This window comes from Eschscholzia californica, unplaced genomic scaffold, assembly GCF_041429995.1.
Source record: "Eschscholzia californica isolate CP2 unplaced genomic scaffold, dmEscCali1.0.p SCAF_4, whole genome shotgun sequence".
Taxonomy (NCBI): Eukaryota; Viridiplantae; Streptophyta; class Magnoliopsida; order Ranunculales; family Papaveraceae; genus Eschscholzia; species Eschscholzia californica.
The window spans coordinates 48,406,857-48,425,086 of record NW_028238461.1 but is presented as its reverse complement, the minus strand read 5'-3'; the positions used below and the strand labels follow the sequence as shown (position 1 = coordinate 48,425,086).

At 34.4% G+C, this 18,230-nt stretch overlaps 1 protein-coding gene and 1 long non-coding RNA gene across 2 annotated transcripts; one reads left to right on the top strand and one right to left on the bottom strand.

The window, feature by feature from the left end:
* The first annotated feature begins 673 nt into the window (after window positions 1-673).
* LOC147545518 (uncharacterized) lies at window positions 674-4,651 on the top strand. Its single transcript, XR_015223487.1, has 3 exons — window positions 674-1,475; window positions 2,110-2,213; window positions 3,815-4,651. It is a non-coding gene; the product is annotated as an uncharacterized LOC147545518 (long non-coding RNA).
* Window positions 4,652-8,312: 3,661 nt separating this feature from the next.
* LOC147545517 (BTB/POZ domain and ankyrin repeat-containing protein NBCL-like) lies at window positions 8,313-11,580 on the bottom strand. Its single transcript, XM_086637435.1, has 2 exons — window positions 10,610-11,580; window positions 8,313-9,793 (listed from the first exon to the last, which is right to left on the bottom strand). The coding sequence occupies exons 1-2, from the start codon at window positions 11,117-11,119 to the stop codon at window positions 8,744-8,746; spliced, it is 1,560 nt and encodes a 519-aa protein (XP_086493561.1). The 5' UTR covers window positions 11,120-11,580; the 3' UTR covers window positions 8,313-8,743.
* Between the last annotated feature and the right edge of the window lie 6,650 nt (window positions 11,581-18,230).

The following is an 18,230-nucleotide window of genomic DNA, read 5'->3' as shown; positions in this document are numbered from 1 at the left end:
AGAAAAGTTAGAATCGATACAATTAGTGGAAAACATGTCGAACTTTGACTTGTTAAAACTACAAAAAGATTGTAACTGTGTCTTTAGTCATGTGCTTATGCATTTTCAGTAGGAACCAAAGTTATATGGTTCCGTATTTTTAAATAAAAACAAAAGGGTGTGTTGTAAGATGCTTTCAACATTTGATATCGACCTAAACTTTTGACGAATTCCAAAATTTTAGAAATTGTACAAATAAAATGGTCTACGGTATAAATTGTTTATTTTTGATTTTCTTCCTGACATTGCATTTCAAGAACCACTGCATTTACATGATATTGATACATAACGAATACAATATCTATATGATAAAATAGGTGGATGGGTGCTGACTGGGACAAAACTCTGGATAAATCTAGCCGTCCGACCCACATCATCACTGTCATCAGCGGTTGGATTCAGCAAAATCTTAGGTTGGCAACCAGGCGCCTATAGTCAATGAATGGACACATAGTCTCAGTTCATATCTTCTCACTTCTCATCTTTTTACGAAGACTTCTCCTTCATTTACATCATTTTCTGGCTTCAGTGATCATAATTCTTTTGGTTCATTAGTCATTCTGAATTTCTGAAGTAATTATTTGATTTGGTGTCTTCTAGAAACAATTTCTGAAGTAATTATTTTATTCGGATTTTCTGTCTCCATCTAATTTGATTTGATGAATTATGATTTTTGTATTCCTCTATGAAATACGTTCTGATCTTGAAGTTTTGTATCATAACTTCGGTTTTGGTTTTTGTTACTGTAGTTGGTTAGAATAGAGTTCATATGCTCACAAAGTGTTTGATAAAATGTCTCAAACACTTTAAAATCCAAGTTATCTTAATTTGCAATCAAGAATGTGAAGATATTCTCATTGTTTGATAAAATGTCTCAATAATTTTAGATAACAAACATGAAAAAGTATCATTTATAGTTTCTATTTTTTTTTTTTAAATCTCCTATTTTACTGTCTCACCCACATCAACACAAAAGTCTCATTTAAAAGTCTCATTGATAGAAATGAATATGCAGTAGCATTGATTTTACCGTTCTCTGTTTTGATTGTGTTTGAGGTTTGTATTTTCTTCTCAAAATCCAATTTCAACTTTTGGTTTATCTTACTGTTTTGTTATATAGACTAGAGTTTATATGCTCACAAAGTTTGGAAATCCTTGCACATATTCGAAAGTAAGAATTTTACTCAACAAGTAAATCCTGACTTTGTCTATATAAAGTTGTTTATTCATATCCATCCAGTCTCCATTGCTTCTTCTATATGGTTTCATACTCCTCGAAGGAAGCAAAATCTGATGAGCCTGAATCCGTGATTCCATCAAATGAACTCTCGGCAGATCTAGCAGTTCAAGAAGGGAATAAAGTTTTTAATTCTCTATCTACCATTGTATTCTTCAGGGGATTCGGTCCTACTCCTGTCCTCCTCGATCACTTCTAGGTAAGTTATTTCTTTTGTCTTTAGTTTTTCTTCTTAATCCATGACCTGACTAAAGTTTTGCAAATTTTCTCCCTTCAAATTCCAACTTAGGTGTTATATGTTTTCTCACTCTCCCACTCTTACATTACTAATGTCGATGAAGGAACTTCATGTAGTGCGAGCTCCAGTTGTTCGATAAAATTCCTCAATCAATTCAGAACCTGTTATTTCGAGGAACTCAAATCATTTTGCTTCTTTCTATTCTAAATAAATTTTTTTGTTTATTCTTATGTTGAATTTCTTGGTATTTCATTGCCAATGGTTATTAATGTAAATGTTGTGGAGATGTTTGACACATTGTTTATACATCAGAAGATGCACCATTTTACAATCTGTCATGAGTAATGACTTCGTCGAAGTGTTCAAATTATTAAATATTGAGAATGGATAAGTTTCTTTTCCTGGTTTTCTATCTTCGTGTTATATCAAAAGGCTATAAAGAGTTGATTTTAAACTTTGCTCCGGACCTTCTATTTAATTCTTGCTTTAGTTGAATTTTAACGTTGCAGTTTGCACTTCATTGAATAATATTAGTCTGGCTCGAGCCATTGAACATTTTTTTCTCATCATTTACATCTTGATAATGTTCTTGTAGGCGAAAACTTTCTTTAGGGACTTTTAATTAATGTATGGCCGTGAAGATTAGTTGTTAAGACTTGCCATGTCAAAGATTCAATTTCAAGTTGGATGTATATTTGAGTAAGTCCTTTATATGCTCTCTCTCCCTCCATCTCTATTTATCTTTGTCGCCAAATTCTCATGTTTTATGCTATAACCTTTTTGAGATCAAGACTATATTGTACTCATCAAATGAGGACTTGAGTTTATGGGCATATGGAAATCTATTCTATCATAGAGATCAAAAGATCACCGATTTCAGTTTCATATAGGTATCTCTAAACACTTATACATGTTGCCTACGTACAGACAAGTATTTCCTAGCACGTCAGTTTTCATTTTAGACTTAGTACGTATGCATCTGTAATTTTCTGCTCAAAATGAATTTGAAATATGTTGTAACTCAATATCATTCTACCACTCAAATATTTTTCGTAGAAAATAATTGTGTTTTTTTGTTTCTGAATTTTGATTACTGTCTACTTTGTTCACATAATTTCATCAATCGATCTAAGACCATCAAACGATAAATGAGAAAAGCGAATTAGTTTTGATAATGTGAGATTCAACACTTTATGAACCGCTTCTGTACGGTTAATGGGGTTAGACTCCAGCTGCAAGCGGTATGACCCGCAGGGCTCTGGAGCCACAACAAACAATCGTTGTCTGTGTAATGTACATGATTAGCATATGATTCATTTGTTAATTCTTACTGACAGTTATATGTATGTTTTCTATGGGCTGATGCCCTTTAAACTTGTAAAACTAAAGTTCATAAGATTTGATGTAACTAAATAAGCTTATTGATCCTAATTGTTATAACTTTTACAAATCACTAAAGAAAAAAAATTAAATTTCAAGGAATCCATACTCCACTATTTGTACCCATTTGAAGCCACTTAAACAGAGGAAAAAAAATATTTGATATTTTACGCTTTACCAGATACTGTCGCTTCTATTATAGTTGCAACTACAGTTGTAGGTGCAACATTGCTTTAAAAGAAACAATTGCAGGTATTTCTCATGACACTAAAAATTATTCTTCAAATTCTTGCGTTGTTGATTTGGGTCAATAAACTATATATTCACGGGAATTACTGATGTCGCTCTATTGGTTTAGCTTTATTTCAATTTATTTGCTTTACTTCAGTTCATTTTGCCTCATTGCTATATTTTTGAAATTATTTCAGTTTATTTGCTTTATTTCGGTTGATTTTGCTTCGTTGATTCAGAAACTAGAACAATAAAATTGATTTGGTTTTGTTACTTTGAATTAGTAAATAATAAATTATGTTGATTCACAGACTATAGATTTACTGGCTGCACTAGAATTCATTTGTTTTTGTTACTTAAAATTTGTAAATAATCATTTTTTTAATTCATTGGCCTAATGAGTAAGTAGTAATTTTGTTGATACCCTGACCTAATTTTGTTTCGTAGATTGCTATGGGCTTTCTTATTTTTGGCTCTTTCATTTCACCTAGGACTCTTCCAACCTTCTGATTTATAGCCATTTTCTTTCATTTACAGTCGGTGAATTCTATATATTTCTAAAATTTGTTTCTCTGTGTGTTGCAATTTAGTAAATAATATTGTCTGTTGATTCAGTACATTCATTTTTTTAGTGGTCTAACACATTACCGTAACTTGTGGCTTAATAATTTGGTTGTTTCTTTTGGAAGGAGAAATGGAGGAAGAAGAAGGAAATCGGGTGGCGAATGCACGGTCGAGACCTCTTTGTTACTAACTTAAGGATTGTGAAGTTGGAAATGATCTCTCTGGTCTAACTGATAAGGAGAGCCGAGGTTTAGATAACTCAAAGAAAATCACAAAACGCTTTAAGCTCTCCAAAGAAGACAATGTCAGAGCTTGTAGACACATGACAATACAAACTTGAAGACCAAAAACGAAGATAATTTGATGGTATAGGAGGTATACTCTTTCATCCGGTTTCACAATCTATAATATAGGAGTAAAATCTTATGTTTATCTTTAAAAGTCTGTGAAAGTCCAAATTTTCGGAGATTGGTTGTTGTATTGGCTCTAGAAAGAAAGAAAAAAAAAAGCAAGAAAGGAAGAGAAAGAGAATGTGATCGTGAAGTTTGAACCAACACAACAACAAAAGTTCATTTTTTCTTTCATGTTGAAGCAAAGAAGAGATCTAAACTCTCAGTTGCTTCCAAGCCATTTATTTTGCAACTGAGGTGCTCACCTTCAAGTTAAAAAAATCGTTAAGCTATACTCTTTTCCGGTTGAATTGGATTGGTGTTTCATATGTTTTTAGGCAACTACCCAATAATATATTTGGTCCCACCCTTGAACTGATCGTCGTATGGGCTTAATATGGTGCAATATATTACACATCCCTCAGATGGAGAAGGACCTCCAAGTTGTAAAATCCCTTATTGAACGAACACTTTGCATGTTGGATTTGCGCTACGGTAGATGTCTTATTTTCTATTTGTGCAATCTTTTGGGAACCCTTTATTTCTCTTTTTGTTTATTATTGTCAACATTATAATTACACCCTTACAAAAAACATTAATATTTTTGTCTCTCTATACTTCTTCCTCTGCATCTTGATGATTTTCTGTTTACTTAGTATGTAGCATAAAGATACGTTATATGGTCTTTATTGTTAATGTGTTTTGAATTTGGGGGGAGTTGAATTACTTGGATACTTTAAATTATAGTGTGTTCCACAAATTTCGCCGTGCCGAAGGCACGGGCTATATTCTAGTTCATTTAATAACATCATGAACTGAAGTAGCATGTCCATCATCATTAAGACATCTTGGATTCGTATTAATGACTATATTTGACCAACCTTTAGACCATCCTAGGAAGCTTAAAAGTTCATCTATTCCTACCTCTATTTTGTTTATTCCCTTAATTACATGGGATAAATCTTGATGATAAACTGTTTCCCTATCGAGAGTTGATCTCAGGACCTCGTGGGTTTAAAGGGGTGTCCAACCATTGAATCACAGGGTGGTGCCTATATAACTTCTGTATGCCATTTTAGACCGTGATCTTATATAACCCTTAAATTTCTATCAGATAATGTTACAGGGCCAATACAGGATCTTACCCTCTCAATGGCTTCAATTAGCAATTTAGTGAACAGTTACTTTAAGAATTAGGATGATTGTGTCCTTTTGGTGAAATGGGTTTTTTCTCTATCATCTCAAGATCATGAGTACATACATTGAACATATGCCCTACTTTTATAAGATCAGGCCCAATATGTTTAATAGAACTCCTTGGATTGTTAACATCCCACCTTGTTTCTAAACCGACGTTAACAACAGACCCACTCTATCGCTAATAACCAAATGACATTTTTTTTATTTGTCGTCTATGTTCGTACACGATTTTAGTTATATATTTTAAATATATTTATAAGTCAGTTCTCCAATAATCTACACTGCAGATCCCCCCCCCCACCCCCCCGTAGCAAAATATTTGGGAGTCATATCCTCACCATCATCATGGTGCTTTCGAAAGACTTGATCATTTGCAATGATAAGGTAGAAGAACGCGGTCTTGTTTATTGATTGGAAATCTAACTTGTCCCTCCAGAAAAAGAATGTTATTAACCCTAGAATACTGCAGTAATTCATCAAGCTGTTACCTCAAACATATTATATACATATTGTAGCACGTTCCCCGCCCATCCCATAAGGACTAAATGTGGGCATGCCGTTATCAGCAGTCCACCATGAGTGTGGCATACATACACTTTTGCTTGTTTCGCAGTTATCTTTTTGAGACTATCAGTGACCAGATTTTGGTGAATTGGCCGGGTTCTTGATAGAAATTTTAAAACACCATAATACCTATACCTAATACTTAGGGTTTGGGACCGGACACTCGTCAAGCCACGCCACGACCTTGACACACACACACACTTGTTAAGTTTGTGGCCATCCAACTCAAAACCAATTGGCAATGGGTGGAGAGGACCTATTCTTTATATTCTTGGTTGCTAGTTACCCATTCTCCCATGTGGGACTATTCTCACACGCCCCCTCACGTGTGGCGTTCTTTTGAGCCTAACACGTGTATTTTTTTCTTTACGGGTGACGTGGAGCACGTGTGGCTTTTAAGCCTATCACGTGTGGGCCTAGCTCTGATACCATGTTAAGTTTGTGGCCATCCAACTCAAAACCAATTGGCAATGAGTGGAGAGGACCTATACTTTATATTCTTGGTTGCTAGTTACCCATTCTCCCATGTGGGACTATTCTCACACGACCCCTCACGTGTGGCGTTCTTTGAGCCAAACACGTGTGTTTTTTTTCTTTACGGGTGACGTGGAGCACGTGTGGCTTTTAAGCCTATCACGTGTGGGCCTAGCTCTGATACCATGTTAAGTTTGTGGCCATCCAACTCAAAACCAATGGGCAATGGGTGGAGAGGACCTATTCTTTATATTCTTGGTTGCTAGTTACCCATTCTCCCATGTGGGACTATTCTCACAACACTCACACACACAGAAGTAGAATATTTGAACATATAAGAGAACTAAAGGGCCACTGAGCTTGGCTTGACCAAAACCAGCAAACTGTATATGAGAGACCTCCATCTACAAGTCTGGACTAGTACTACTACAACAACACTCATATTTAACAAAACTACAAGAGATAAATTGTAACTAAATCACAAAGAAACAAATAAAAAGAAATATACAATTCATGCCATACAACTAATTATAAATTCATTCTTAGGCAGTATATGTATTATATGCACAATATAATCTTATCCCATACTTGATTAAAAAAACATAAAGCATAAGGAGCCTTAAACAATAACTCATGAATTGATTAAGATATCTTTTCCCATACAAGAGATAAAGAAGAAAAATAAAGTTTGCCCTATTATATATGTGTGCATGTATTTATGTATATGCAAGAAAATGTATAATATCTGCATATGATGATGAACCTAAGGTTTTGATTAATGCACAAGTGCCCTAAGATGAAGAAAACAAGAACTAGTATAGAGAACTAAAATACTACGGAAGATCATACTCAATTTATCAAATTAAAAGAAATGCTTTTTGATCGCTAAAGACATTTTCTTCGTTTTCTAGGGTTTATGTACTACGGACACTATGTCCTGAGAAATATATCTAGGGTTTATGTAAAGAAATAATGGAGAAAGAAAAGCGCGAAAGAACTTTTCTAACTAAATCTATTTGAACTCGCGATAGGGACCACAAATCTACGGCCGACTAGTCTTAGGCTCATCAATATAGTCTTAGGCTCAACAAACGATTGCAGGATTAATATACCAATATAGTAATCATTACTTTGGACCACTAAGTTACTTTAGTTAATGAATATTTATATCTTAATCTAATCCTCTTCTTTCATACTTGCCACGTGAAGAAACTAGCTTTCTACCAAACACCACACTCAAGCTAGGAAAGAGCAAATCCCTAAACAAATTGTATTATATAGATTAATTAGGAGAAAGCAATGTTGATTAAGGCATAAACAAGGAGATCAGCATAAAATCACAAATATTTATAAAGCCCAATTTTAAATTGAATTCAAATGAAGGTCTATTGGAAGACAAGAAAAAAGGGAAGGGGAGACAGAAAGGAGGATATTATAATAAATGAATGGAATCAATAACACATGTATTTATTATTAATATGTCGTCTAGTCATATCCAGTGTTGCATTCATGCAAGACAACCCATATTTTTGTCCATAACTGCATCATAATTTCCTTAGGGTAAGATAAAACAATAGTTTCAGACCAAAATGGGTGGTTTGGGTAATTAGGGTTTTCTTTCTTTCTTTCTTTCTAGATAGACCCACAACAACAACAAAAAAAAGATCCACAATTTATTTAATAAAACCCTTAACTAATATGAGGCTTATATATCAACACGTAGTAAAATTATAGTTGGAAATTAAATATTAGACACTAGATTATGTCACTATGTGAGAGAATATAAATACTATTTAGCTCGAAAACAGGATTGATCACAACCCAAAAGTTGACGTTGTCAACTCCAATTCGTTCGGGTATGTGAAGAGAAAAACGCGCATACTAACAGAAGTCGACCACATCATCTTTCGGGCTATGGTCGACCCCCATTTTTCACACCAAATAGTGATTCTGGTGAGAGATAGTGAGACAGAGATTTAAGGAGAGAAGCAAGAAATAAAGAATTAATAAGGGCATGATATTAAGGAGAAGACAAGAATAGTTCAGGTTGAAAGAATTGACCTGCCAATATCTTCCTCACCACTTAAAAGAGAAACTTAGATTCTGGTTGTCTCCTCCATTTTAATGAGCAAGTAGAGACATTTACATCTTTTCAAATACCAACTAGCCAGGCCCCCTCCCCTGCCCTCTGCACCTCATAAACTCATCAACCAAACAAAAACCCTAAAACACAAAAAAAATGAAAAAACAACACAACAAAAAAAAGGGTATATCACATCATTAATATAACATACAAAATTAAGAATGAACCCTGATTTTTTTCCATGAATTTAGTTTGATCTTCTGAGGCCACATTCATATCAGGTAAATATATAGTGGTGAAGTTGAATAATGGTAGTAGTACTCTAGTAGTAGTAGTAGTAATTACTAGAAGTTATTAGAGTGGTACATAGATGGATGATGATGATGATGATGATCATGACTACCACTTGAAGACCCATGTCTATTTATGATTCCTCTTTGATTGTTTTCATCTTGATGATCTCCATCATTTCTGCAACCTAATTGAGCATCTGTTGCACCAAGATTCAGATAAACCAATCTTGAATCAAAACCTAGACTAAAATTGATGTTGTTGCTACTGCTTCCACTGCTATTGCTGTTATTGCTATTCAAATCGGTATTATTCATTCTCGACGGAGGATAAACTTGAGTACTTGAAGAAGTATTTCCACCACCACCAGCACCACCATTGCCATCTTCGCGAGAAAGAACAAGGGCGGCAGATTGAACTAGCTCAAGACATAACCTAAGTTTGTTTGGTTCAATGTGGGATAATCCAGGGACAACCCCTTTGAATAAGAAATCCGATGTAAGCGTTCGAAGTACATCCAACGGAGTAATTCCATCTATAGTTCGAACATTTGGATCGGCATGGTGATCAAGCAACACCGCCACCATGTCCGGGCAAACCATCTCAGCTGCTAAATGCAATGGAGTCTTTCCGGCTGGACCAGCTTGGTAGTTTACATCCGCGGCACCGAGCTCAAGTAGGGCTTTAACAACTTCTCTGCTACAATGTTCAACAGCATAATGTAAAGCAAGTGCTTCATCAAGATTTAATCCTTCGCCCATTACCATAAGCTTAACAAGTTCTACATCAGATGAATCTAGGGCTCGTCTCATTCGCCGAATTTTTTGATCCTCTAGGTCTGCAGCCGCGCTTAGATCATATTGGTGGTGGTGTTGAGGGAAAGGAGAACGACGGGCAAACGATGATTTTAATCGAAGCTCTTCGATTTTGGCAACAACATCAATTGGAAGATGCTTAGCTAAGACTTCTGGTGGGAGACCAGATTTAGCTACTAAATGTGAACAAGTAGTCCATAGTTGGTGCATTTCTTGTTTTCTTGATGCAATTAGAACTTTCATTACATCTTCAATTGAAGCTTTCTCAACCATAATTGCCAATTGCTTCTGTTAATTAACAAACAGAAAGATGAATTTAAGATTGGGTAACAATTAATAAACAAAATTAGTTTAATTAAGACAAACTTAGTGATTATTTAATTAGGAATGTTTAGTTGTTTATACTAATTAATAATTTTGATATTTATATTCATCCTAATGAGTGAATGAGAAGGAAGTGTATTAGTGTAGATTATTAATAAGAAATTGACCTTAGTATAATAATAATTAATCATACCCAACCATGTGACCTAATTAGCTATATTAGGAAAGTTGAATATAAGAAAAGAAAACTCTAGAAATAGAGAGAGGGTTTACTGTTTGAAGACAAGATGAGATCAAACTAGATCTAATTTTAGAAAGTCATGGTTTGAAGAATTGAACTAAAAGATTAAACACAATTGAAAAAACTTTGAACAAAAACTGCATAAAATCAATTCATTTTGTCAAAATAATGAAAACCCATATCATCGTTTACTTGTAAGAAGAAGAAAAACATCATTATTCATGAAATTCTTTCAAAAAAAAAATGGAAAAAATTAAAAACAAAAACTATCATAATAAGTTATTTATATTGCTGATCTAACTTGTTCTTTCATTATTTCATGCTTAAACATAAACAAATGATTCAAGAAGAGAAAGAGGTTGAGAGTAATGCCGGAGAACAAGGAAAACAAGCGTAGAAATTCTTTGTCTTCTTGATTCGCTGTTTAGTAGATCAGAATAACTGAAAGTACGAATTACGACAATACAGGATTGTTGACTAGAGTCTACCACAGTATTTCTTGTTTCCTAACATTTTTTCATGGTTTTGATGGAAAATACCTGAGTGAGCAATGCGAGCTGTTCGACACCGAAAGATCTAGCGGCGGAAAGGGTATCAAGAGCAAGATCAACGGCAGAGGTGCAATGTGTATGCCAACAACCTCTTTCACCACAATTAGGTCTTGGTTCATGTTTCTGTGGAACAATAGAGACTTGTCCACTATATAAATACTGCAACATCAACAAGAATACTTCATACCCAACTGAATTCACTGGTATCACTTGTTGTTGTTGTTGCTGTGAATTCCCCATCCCCGGAATCCCTCTCGGCGACGAACCACCACCACCACCACCTTGATGGTTCATTCTTGAACCTCCAACCACTGGTTCAGGTGGGTCAGACCCACAAAAGAATTTCCTGAAAAAGAGACTTCTGGCAGCTAAGATGCAGCGATGTGCATGAACAAGACGACCTTCAACACTAAAAGTAACATCACTGAAAGCTTGACCATTTATGAGTAGGTTTAGGTAATCTAGAGAGAGAGACTTGAAAGCTTCTTCATGGCTCATCTTTCTTTATATATAATTTAATTAGGGCAATCAACACTGGGTATTTATTGATGAGATAGTAGAGATGATGATGAAGATTGATTATAAGTTGTAGTTTAAGAGAAAAGGGTAAAGGAGAAGCTAATTGTTTGAGGAATATAATTGGAGATGAAGAAGAAATCTTAGCTAATTTCTTTTACCTCTCCACTACTTGAAGTTCATGATATGCTCCTTTCATGGGTTCTTGATGTTGCTTGTGGGTATTCTTTTTGGATGAGATATTTTGAGAGTGAGAGGAAGAAATTGAAGAGTGAGAAGAGAGAGAAAGTGAGAAGTGAGAGGAGAGAGAAAGTGAGAGCAATATGGGTGGCTGTGCTGGGCGGCCATGGTATTTAAATAAGGGCCCAAAAAGAAAAAAAACACCTAGAATTTCCAAGTGGAATTATTGTTTTGAATAAGTAAGTGTATTCAAATGAAGTTTCTTCCTCCTATTAGTTTAACAAAAATTAATATGAAGTGTGTTATTGGTCATGGAATGGAGATCTCATATGTCCTCTTAGGTAAAAAAAAAAAAAACTATTTACTAATATCTGCATAGTATTTCATCCATATAATGACACACTTTCGCGTCATCAGTATAAAGATTATCATATCTTTTACTGAGTTCTTACATGAGAAAAGAGTATCTAGCAACTAGCAACTAAGAATATAATGTCTAAATTATCTTCCTAATTGTTAAGTGGTTTTGAATTAGATTACTACAAATTTAACATGGTATCAGAGTTACACCCACTGTAATAAGCTCAAAAGCCACACGTGTTTCACGTCACCCGAAAGAAAACAAAAACACGTGTTAAGTTCAAAGAACACCACACGTGAAGAGGCGTGTGAGAATAGCCTCATATGGGAGAAGTGGTATCTAGAAACTAAGAATATAATGTTTAGGTCATCTCCATGCATTGTCAACTGATTTTAAGTTAGATGACCACAAATTTAACATAATCATGATCCAGATGACTAGTTTTTCTTGGAAAAATGTAACATATGCTTGTTCACATATTTGAAATCGTATGACTATTTTAGTATATTGTCAAATCATAATGTAGTCTAATAAAGTTACTTTTGAAAGTTTGACCAAATCTGGGTAGTTAAAGATAAACTATCTAGATTCAAATCTCTTTGACAACCACACCGCGTCAGCCCTTCACTATTTTAGGTACCAGAGGGAAAATCGAAAATTCTTCTTCTTCGATCGGAGGTAGATTATTTTATACTCTGAACCTTTGTGCAACTGGTTTATAATTTTGTTGTTATTGTGGTCACTGCTCAACCCAACCCAAGAAATGAGATTTTTATGGATCAATGACGGAAATTTGTTTGAATCTAGGTCGTTTATCTTTTTTTTTTTAAAAAAATCGACTGCAATCTACGTTAGTCGTTACAAGGCATTGATACATCATGAAGATGTGATGTGCACAAAACCGCCAAATTTAAACCATAATGAAAGATGCCTAAAGCCCGACAACATGAAAAATGCCTAAACCCTGACAAATTTATTATATTATTTACTTTATATATTACCTAAATTATATGAGAGAAATCTTGATGGTAAACTGCTTCTTCCGAGACTCGATCCCACGACCTCATGGACTTAAGAGGGATGTCCAACCGCTGCACCAAAAAGTGGTGGACGGGTCGTTTATCTTTTAACGACCCACATATGGTCGATTTTTTTAAAGTAAGCTGCCACGTAACTCCAGCAAAAGAATTCTTCAAATTACTTCGTGAACCTAACGCTACCGCTAAAAGTTAGATGACAAAATATCATTGTCGTGTAAAGTTCATACTTCTGTGCTCGAGAAATTGGAAAATCGGGGTGTTGAATGCGTTTAAAAGAACAAAAAAATTAGAAGTTGTAGTGGCTTGAGTGGAGAAAACTTCACATTTGAGTAAGTTAAGTTCCACATTATATATAGGTAGGAACTGTCCTACTACATGTGCATTTAGGCAAGTAATGGTGATCCAACTCTTTGCATGCTACACACAGGCACCTGGGAGACGGAGTGACCTACTAGGCTCATTGGTCTAAATGTCTTAAATTCAAAGCAAAAGAAATTTCTTACCTTTCAGATTGGGGTAAGAGAGCCTTGATCTTCTTTTTAGGTTTTATAAGACCTTCTAAATCAAAATTGGAACCACACCTCCTTCAACATGCCTCCATCTCTACATATATCTATATACACATAACACATATGATATATTTAAAGGCATATACACATATAGGTGTAATGGGCGGGCAGGCGGCCAAAAATGGAAAAAATGTAAATTAGAAACCAAACAAGTAGAGCGTGGGTGGGTTTAATAGGAGGTACATGTACTCAGATTGGCCTTCAGGCTTATACCCTACCATCGGGCCAAGCAACATTTTACCCTCGCAAACTCGTCTTTATTTTTCTTTTTGTTGAGAGTTACCCTAGCCAAGTCGGTCGATTTATTTTTCCCTCCTAACAGGAAATTTAAAAAATGGAGTCGGTTAAAATGAAAAGTTAAGTGGTAAAATGGTAATGTGACACTAGACAAAAGTCATTCTGATTTCTGAGACACTTTTTGATTGCAGAAGAGAGAGAGAGAGATTGTTGTATGAATTGTTGGATGGGTCTTTGTGAGATGACTCAGGGAGAGGTACTTTCAGCTGTCATATGACTAATGTGCATGTGTTTGGGGTTATATATAGGGAGTGGTGCCTTTGACACGACTGAGCTGAAGTGAGAGTTAAACAGCTCAAACTCGAGTTCTTCTTAATTTGTCCCACTATTTCAACAGGGATCACACCCCCCACAATACTACCCCAATCCTCTCTTACACATAATTTCAAAAGCAATAACAAAAAAAAAAATTATATGGAAGAAAGGTAATTCTCTCAACCAACTTTAATGGTTCTTAACAAAAAAAAAAAAAAAAAAAATACCAACTTTAATGGTACTCAAAAGTTAAAATCCTTATCTTTTGTCTTGTTTGAATCTCTTTTGTCCAATGATATACTTATAAATTTTAACTTGTAAGCTTATGGCTATTACTTTCAACATAAAAAAAATGTTTATGGCTATTCTAATGTGGATGTTGTCTGGATAGTTTTTTTTTTGTTGAAATATGTTGTCTGGTTACTTGATAAAAGACAGATCGAGATGAAAAGATCTGACAGATCGAGAAGACGAAATCCGACAATCAAAAAGAATTCAGAATATTCGAAGATATTGAGAGATATATGAAGATAAATAATATTTATTATCTTATATTTAGGATATATCATTTCCTAGTTTAGTTAGGAGAAACTAAGAAACCATAAATCCTAATTTCTCTATAAATAAAGGAGGGTTTTAGGAATTAGATTGTCGAGTTATGTCTGACCAATGTAACCGATTAAACCCACGAGTTGTGGTGACTATTAATGAAATAATTATTTCTCCAGTGATGCAGATCGTGATTATCCGACCTCTGACTTAATCACGTTATATTATCGTACCAATTATTTTAATGTGTATCCCAAATTCTAATATGAATGTGTATCTCAAGTTCTAATATAATAAATTGAGTTTACCAACTTCAGTAATTGGTAATTAAGTTTATTTCCATAAATTTATTATTTTTGGGGATCCACTCAATTACGAGTTATTAAAGGTACAAACTCAATGGTCAATTAGTGTTTAGGAGTAAACTTATTAAAGAAAAACAATCATTAAAATCTTATTGCCCTATATTTTCCTAAGATAAAGAGAGAATATAAGAAAATTCATGTTTGATTTTAGAACTATCTAATAATACAATATTTACTTTTTGATGGCCTTCTCTTACTCCTTAAGATCTAAAATAATCGTGATGAAGAAGAATATGATGCTTTAAACTGAATGTCCTAAAAAAACATACCAAGAGATTGCTTGGACGGTTGAATTTAGGATTGTGGTGGGTACGAACAGTTGTTTCCGAGTAATTGTACGTCTCTTTAAGATATCTAGAGGGTGTGGGGGAACATACTTCTGGATTGCTAGTGATGATGTTCGCTTTGTCGCTTTTGGGTCTTCACTATTTTAAAAAACCTCACTTAATTGGAAAGAGTGTTTAATCTCGAACAACACATTTCATCTCACCGTTCATGTGGGATTGATTTACATCAGTAATGTATATATAAGTATAATATATCGAGAAAAGGTGGATGTATATGGCTTTTAAGAGATTGTCTACGACCTTTAGGGGTCAAATATCATTTGTAAGTATTTATGACCTTATTTCATCCTTATAATATACTCCCTCCGTCCCATTTTGTTTGGTTCTTATTCCTTTTATGGATGTCCCAAAATGTTTGATCACCTTCCTTTTGTAACATTCATTCAAATATTCGTCTCCCTCTCTCTCTCAACAACCGAGTTCAAGATCTGAGTTTTTTTCCTCCGGCAAAGGGATGACCCTTTGCCGGAACCCATTTTTCGTTCGTATCCCTCCGTCTCAAATTAAGAGACCTAGTTTCCCTTTTGGTTTGTCTCAAAATAAGAGACTCATTTCTCTTTTTATCATATAAAATTCATTAAATTTCCAACGTTACCCTTTATGTCTATATTACACGTTTGTGCTCAAATATATATTGGCCAACAACCAAAAAGGTAACTAAATCAAAATTACTTAACTAAGAACACTTACTTAATTTCTAGTTTGCTAAACAAAAAATTAATTTAGCTAAAGGGTACACTGTGTATGAATATGAAAGTCATGACATATATAGAGCTCAAATTTTTGTATTCTTTGTCTAAATCAAGTTTTGCCGGCATACTTTTTGATTGATTAAATTTAATTTTAATCTCAAAAACAAAATTTAAGTTCAACCAAATTTTACCTCCAAAAAATTTAAATTTAAGTTGGATCTTTAGCTCCAAAAAAATTTCAAGTTTCAACAATTTTTTTGTGAAAATATTTGTGTCAATGGAGGAATTCTATAGAAGTCTATTTGTATTTGCTTGATTATTGGTAACAATCAAACTTGGAAGAAAAAATACCATCCAATTTAAAAGAGAAATACCATCTAATATTATGAACAATTTATATTGTTACCCAAAATAATTTGACCATTAAATTGAAATCCAATTTTCCTCCACCTATTTTCGGTAAAGAAATTCATTTTAGATTTAGTCTAAAAAAAAGGATCACACAAATCTGAACATTAAATGAGGATATAAGTGGGAAAAAAATATGTGAAAATTTTGAAGGATTTTAGGTCTAGGTCTCTTAATTTGAGACGGAGGGAGTAGTTTTTTTCCCTCCACTAATGGTATCTAGGGACCATAAAAAATCCTAATCTAACGGTTACATCCAATTTCGATAAAGAGTCCCAAAATTGTGGTATTTTCCATTAACAGGAACCATTCCATGAAGACGCCAGAGATGATGATGAAGATGACCATCTTAATCATCACCAAATAATGGAGACGGTTGATTTTCTGGTGAAGCATGCATCTCATTGCTCTAACAAAAGATTTTGGTCAAAATGGTGATTACTATAAGCCTTTCCCGCGTTGGTTTTCCGGCGACAATGGTGGTTTTCTGACGACAATGGAGGTTTTCCGGCGAGGATGTAAATTAGTATTTTTTTATTATTTATTTTATCAGTTTTTGCCTACTACTTAGTATAATAATTTCGTTTTTGTCAGAACTTTAGGGTCTCTTTTCACGGATCTTTAGGATCCTTTTGTCAGATCTTTAGGGTCTCTTTTCTCGGATCTTTAGGATCCCTTGCGTCTGTGTCTAGTCCAATTTATTTCCCTTCAGGAGGCATTTGCAGTTACGGGTATGTAACTCGCATGAGGTATCCAGAGGAGAGAAATAAGAATTATCATCCTTGTATCATTGTGATTTTATCACTTATTAATGGATATGTTTCCCTTCGATTCAAAAAAAAACATTCATTCAAATATTAAAATGATGACACTTCCAAAACTACCCTTTAATTTCAATACCAATAAAAAGTTATAATTGGTTTTACACTTCTACCAACGTTATTTTTAATGAGATACTCTAAATTAAATGAGGCTAGTTTAAGAAAGTGTTTCTTTTTGTCAACAATAAATAAGGTTTCCTTAATAAGTTGAATTCCCCAAAACTACAAACAAAATGAGACGGAGGGAGTATCAATTATATATGTGTGTTATATTATACAGTGGACTTTACATCAGGAGTTCGCAGGTTTTATGAATGAACAATGGAAATTAATGAGGGGATCATTTACACATAAACTTACTCAATTAGCTAAGGCATTAAAAGATTGGAGTAAGAAATCAGTGGGGCAGTTGTTTGAACAAATTAAAGAAACCGAAAAATTGGTATTAGACGTGCAATCTCGGGTACCATCTATTGAGAATCTTGAAGAGGAAAAACAAGTAGTAAAGAAGTTGGAGATGTTAAGGGACCTAGAGGAAGTGTTTTGGAGACAAAGGGCGAAGAAGTTTTGGGTTGAGGATAATGATCGAAACACAAAATATTTTCACTTGTCAGTACTAAATATAAGACGAAAGAATAATATACTATCGGTAAAAATGCCGAACCATTGTTGGACGTCGGATCCGTCAATGATCACCACCACCTTTGTTAACCACTTTTATAAAGCTTCAAGGTCAGAGAATGTATCTAGTTTTCCAAGTGGTTTAGAATTAACACAGAAGCCAATTTTAGCAACAGAGAATTTATTAATCAGCAAGGCACCCTCAATGGAGGAAATATGGCAAGTTATTAATGGGATGAAAGCTTGTAAAGCACCAGGACCTGATGGGTACTCGGCAATTTTTTACAAGAAGAGCTGGACGGTTATCAGAGAGGAGGTTACTAATCAAATTAAAAGGATCTTCGACTCAGGCATATTACCAGGTAAGCTTAACCATACTTTTATTGCTCTTATTCCTAAAGTGCAGGCACCAGAATCTCCAGTCGACTTCAGACCTATTTCGTTGTGTAATGTACTCTACCGGATAGTAACAAAAATTATCAGTAATCGCCTTCGACCATTATTAGGAAATGTTATTTCCGAAGTGCAAAATGCTTTTGTTCCAGGGAGACAAATCACCGATAATATTATAATTGCTCAAGAAATATT

Bases quoted from the DNA above. Each gene is read 5' to 3' on its own strand.
- LOC147545517 (XM_086637435.1), bottom strand. From the start codon at position 11,119: ATGAGCCATGAAGAAGCTTTCAAGTCTCTCTCTCTAGATTACCTAAAC. The intron at 9,794-10,609 runs GTATTTTCCATC...GTTAATTAACAG, and splicing joins AGCTCGCATTGCTCACTCAG to AAGCAATTGGCAATTATGGT.